The sequence below is a fragment of the Cicer arietinum genome, chromosome 6, assembly GCF_000331145.2.
Source record: "Cicer arietinum cultivar CDC Frontier isolate Library 1 chromosome 6, Cicar.CDCFrontier_v2.0, whole genome shotgun sequence".
NCBI classification, from domain to species: Eukaryota; Viridiplantae; Streptophyta; class Magnoliopsida; order Fabales; family Fabaceae; genus Cicer; species Cicer arietinum.
The window spans coordinates 3,986,632-3,989,554 of NC_021165.2; the positions used below are offsets into that span (position 1 = coordinate 3,986,632).

Genomic DNA, 2,923 nt, shown 5'->3' on the forward strand with positions numbered 1-2,923 from the left:
CATTGAGGGTTAGAGAAGAAATAACCAATGTAAAATCATACTCAATCCAGATTTATCATGTCAATTTAAAAAATTTATCTCATCTTTACAATATACTTATATCTTTAGAGTTCGTTTGATCTTTAGAGTTCGTTTGATCTGTCGGATATATTAGAGATATGCTATAATATGATAAGAAACATAACAATGATAAGATATAACAATGATAAAATAAACATTATCAATAACATATATTTGAAACGCTAATAATAACAAATAATCTAATATTATTTTATCATATCATGTGTTTGATATACATTCATCGTAATATGATAGTATATCATATTTAAATGATAAAATTGTGAAATAAATATATATTATTTTTTCAACTAAACTTACACAATAATTTTAAATATTATAAATTAACAAGAAATACTAAAAATAAAAAAGTATTGAATGAATTTTATATTTAAAAATTTCATTTACACAACTAAATAAATAATTTCAATTTTTTTAAAATAAAACATAGATAACTAAGTAAATCTATTCTATTTGTTGGATAAGCTCAATAAAAATATGAAATACATTATATGTAAATAAAAAAACTGCCCTGTAAATTTTTATTTATTTAATATCAAGTTCTATAGTTTTTTATTTATATTTTATTAGATTTAAATTTTATAAATTTTAAAAGGACAACTAAGCTAATTATTATTCTTAGTGTATGATGTTGGTTATTAATCCAACTCATCTCAATGATAAAAATTATAACTCAAAGAGACAAGATATGATAAAATTTAAAAATACTTTATCATATTGGTTCAACAAATACTAAATTGAAACAAAATATAATAAATATATTACATAAGATATATATTATTATGTCATATATTCTATCAAAACAATCAATTTGACCTTCTTTTTAAAAAATAAAACAAAATAAAAATTAACAATAGACAATTTTTACCCAAGGTATTTATGTGATTTTTCTTCTTCTTAATTTTATCATCTTTTTAATCTATTTTAATATTTTATGTATGTTGACAAAAAAATATTTTATTTATAATTTTATCATATTTAATTAAATAACAAAGTTTTAAAAAAAATATAAACAAAAATACCAATTTTGGGTTTAGAATTTATAGGGATTGTCGAAAATATAGATGAGAAATTTCCAACAAGAAATAACAAATTAACGGTTGCAAACAAAGGAAAAGCAGAGAATGAGTGGGGCAAGAGAAAGCGCGAACGAACAAACAAGCGCCGTGTTCATCTTTCTCTGAATTGAAAAAGATGGCACCATATTCTTCTTACTTAGAGAGAATCTCAATGTGTATGTTAATGAGTAGAATCCAAACACTCCTCTGAAATTAAAAACCCTGCATTCCATTCCATTGCATTGCATTCCCAATTCTCACTTAATTAGTTCAATTTTTTATGAACAATGGCGATGAGTTGCTTCTCTCACATTCTCTCTCCTCCGCACATCACCACCTTCATTTCTCACTCAACAACACTTTCTCTCACCAACAAAATGAACTCGGTAGAGCTCCACAACAGAAGCTCCATCACCATATCCTCAAAATCAAGGACGAAGAAAACCTTCGCTATTGAGAATCGTATCGATGTTGAAACTGAAATTGCAGTAGTTGAGATCGAGAAACCTCAATTCGAAGTTTCCAAAGGCTACCCCTCTCCCTTCGGTGCTACTGTTCGTGAAGACGGGGTCAATTTCGCCATTTACTCTCTAAACTCACTCTCCGCTACTCTCTGTTTGTTCACTCTTTGTGACTTCCATAACGTAACTTCTTCTTCTTTCTATTTTAAGTCAATTCTTAATTATCCTAATTTTTAGGTTTTTATTTATTTATTCTAATTTAATTTAAATTGCTGCAGAATCAAGTGACGGAGTACATTACTCTTGATCCATTGGTGAATAAAACGGGATGTGTTTGGCATGTGTTTCTAAAAGGAGATTTTAAAGATATGTTGTATGGATACAAATTTGATGGCAAATTTTCTCCTCAACAAGGACACTACTATGACTCTTCTCGATTATTACTTGATCCTTATGCAAAAGTTAGTCATACAAGAAAACTCCATTTATAATTTATTTATTTTTCTTTCTAATATTGTTATATTGCATGGTGTGTGGACTCTTATGGTTTTAAATTGCGGTTGCTGTCACACACTACGGTAAAAAAAACGCTTATGATATACTACTCATTTGTCTAGGCAGTTATAAGCAAAGGAGAGTTTGGGGTTGTAGGACCTGATGGTAACTGTTGGCCCCAAATGGCTGGTATGGTGCCCTTTGATCATGAGGAGGTACTTAATTTTATTTATTTATTTATGATTGTTTGATTAATTTATTTGATGACTATGTTTTACTTTTTTATTATTGCCATGCAATGTGTTTAGTTTGACTGGGAAGGAGACTTGCCTTTGAAATATCCACAAAAGGATCTTATTATATATGAACTGCATGTGCGGGGGTTCACAAAGCATGAGTCAAGCAACACCAAGTTCCCCGGTACATATCTTGGTGTAGTTGAGAAGCTTGACCACTTAAAGGTGAAGTTTCTGATCACTTTCTAAACTGACTTAAAAAAATTCTTGTGTCATTTTTACAGATGCCTATAATGTTGGTAAAACAAAGTTGATTTCTATATGTTTCATTGAGTGGATTGAAAAAGTAATTCATCAAAAGAGAAAACTTACTTTTTGTGGAAGAAGATATATAACGCGTCCTCTAAAAGGAAGTAATTTTGATAATTTGATGAACTAGAAGGAAAGTACAGGGATAGTCTGTATGAAAAAGCTTCTAGTATCTCTCCAATAATGGTAGTACTTTTTCAAGATTATTGTACACTTCATAATCTAACTGTGATGAAATCCTCAGTGGTAGATGGAAAGACTCATACTGTGTCTTTATTTAGGGAAA

General features: G+C 28.7%; 1 protein-coding gene across 6 annotated transcripts in view; it reads left to right on the forward strand.

The window, feature by feature from the left end:
* Positions 1-1,153: 1,153 nt before the first annotated feature.
* Positions 1,154-2,923, forward strand: part of LOC101501510 (isoamylase 1, chloroplastic) — a 10,028-nt gene continuing 8,258 nt past the window's right edge. For 4 of the 6 annotated variants that reach the window (XR_001144065.3, XR_003473633.2, XR_003473634.2 and 1 more), the window contains exons 1-4: positions 1,154-1,780; positions 1,876-2,058; positions 2,215-2,307; positions 2,401-2,553. Coding sequence is in view for 3 of the 6 variants with exons in the window: in XM_073370251.1 (XP_073226352.1) it covers positions 1,424-1,780; positions 1,876-2,058; positions 2,215-2,307; positions 2,401-2,553 (786 nt within the window). In the remaining 3 variants the exon portion in view is untranslated. The remainder of the gene's footprint in view (positions 1,781-1,875; positions 2,059-2,214; positions 2,308-2,400; positions 2,554-2,923) is intronic. The other 2 variants (XM_004503485.4, XM_004503486.4) reach the window with 1 other exon arrangement.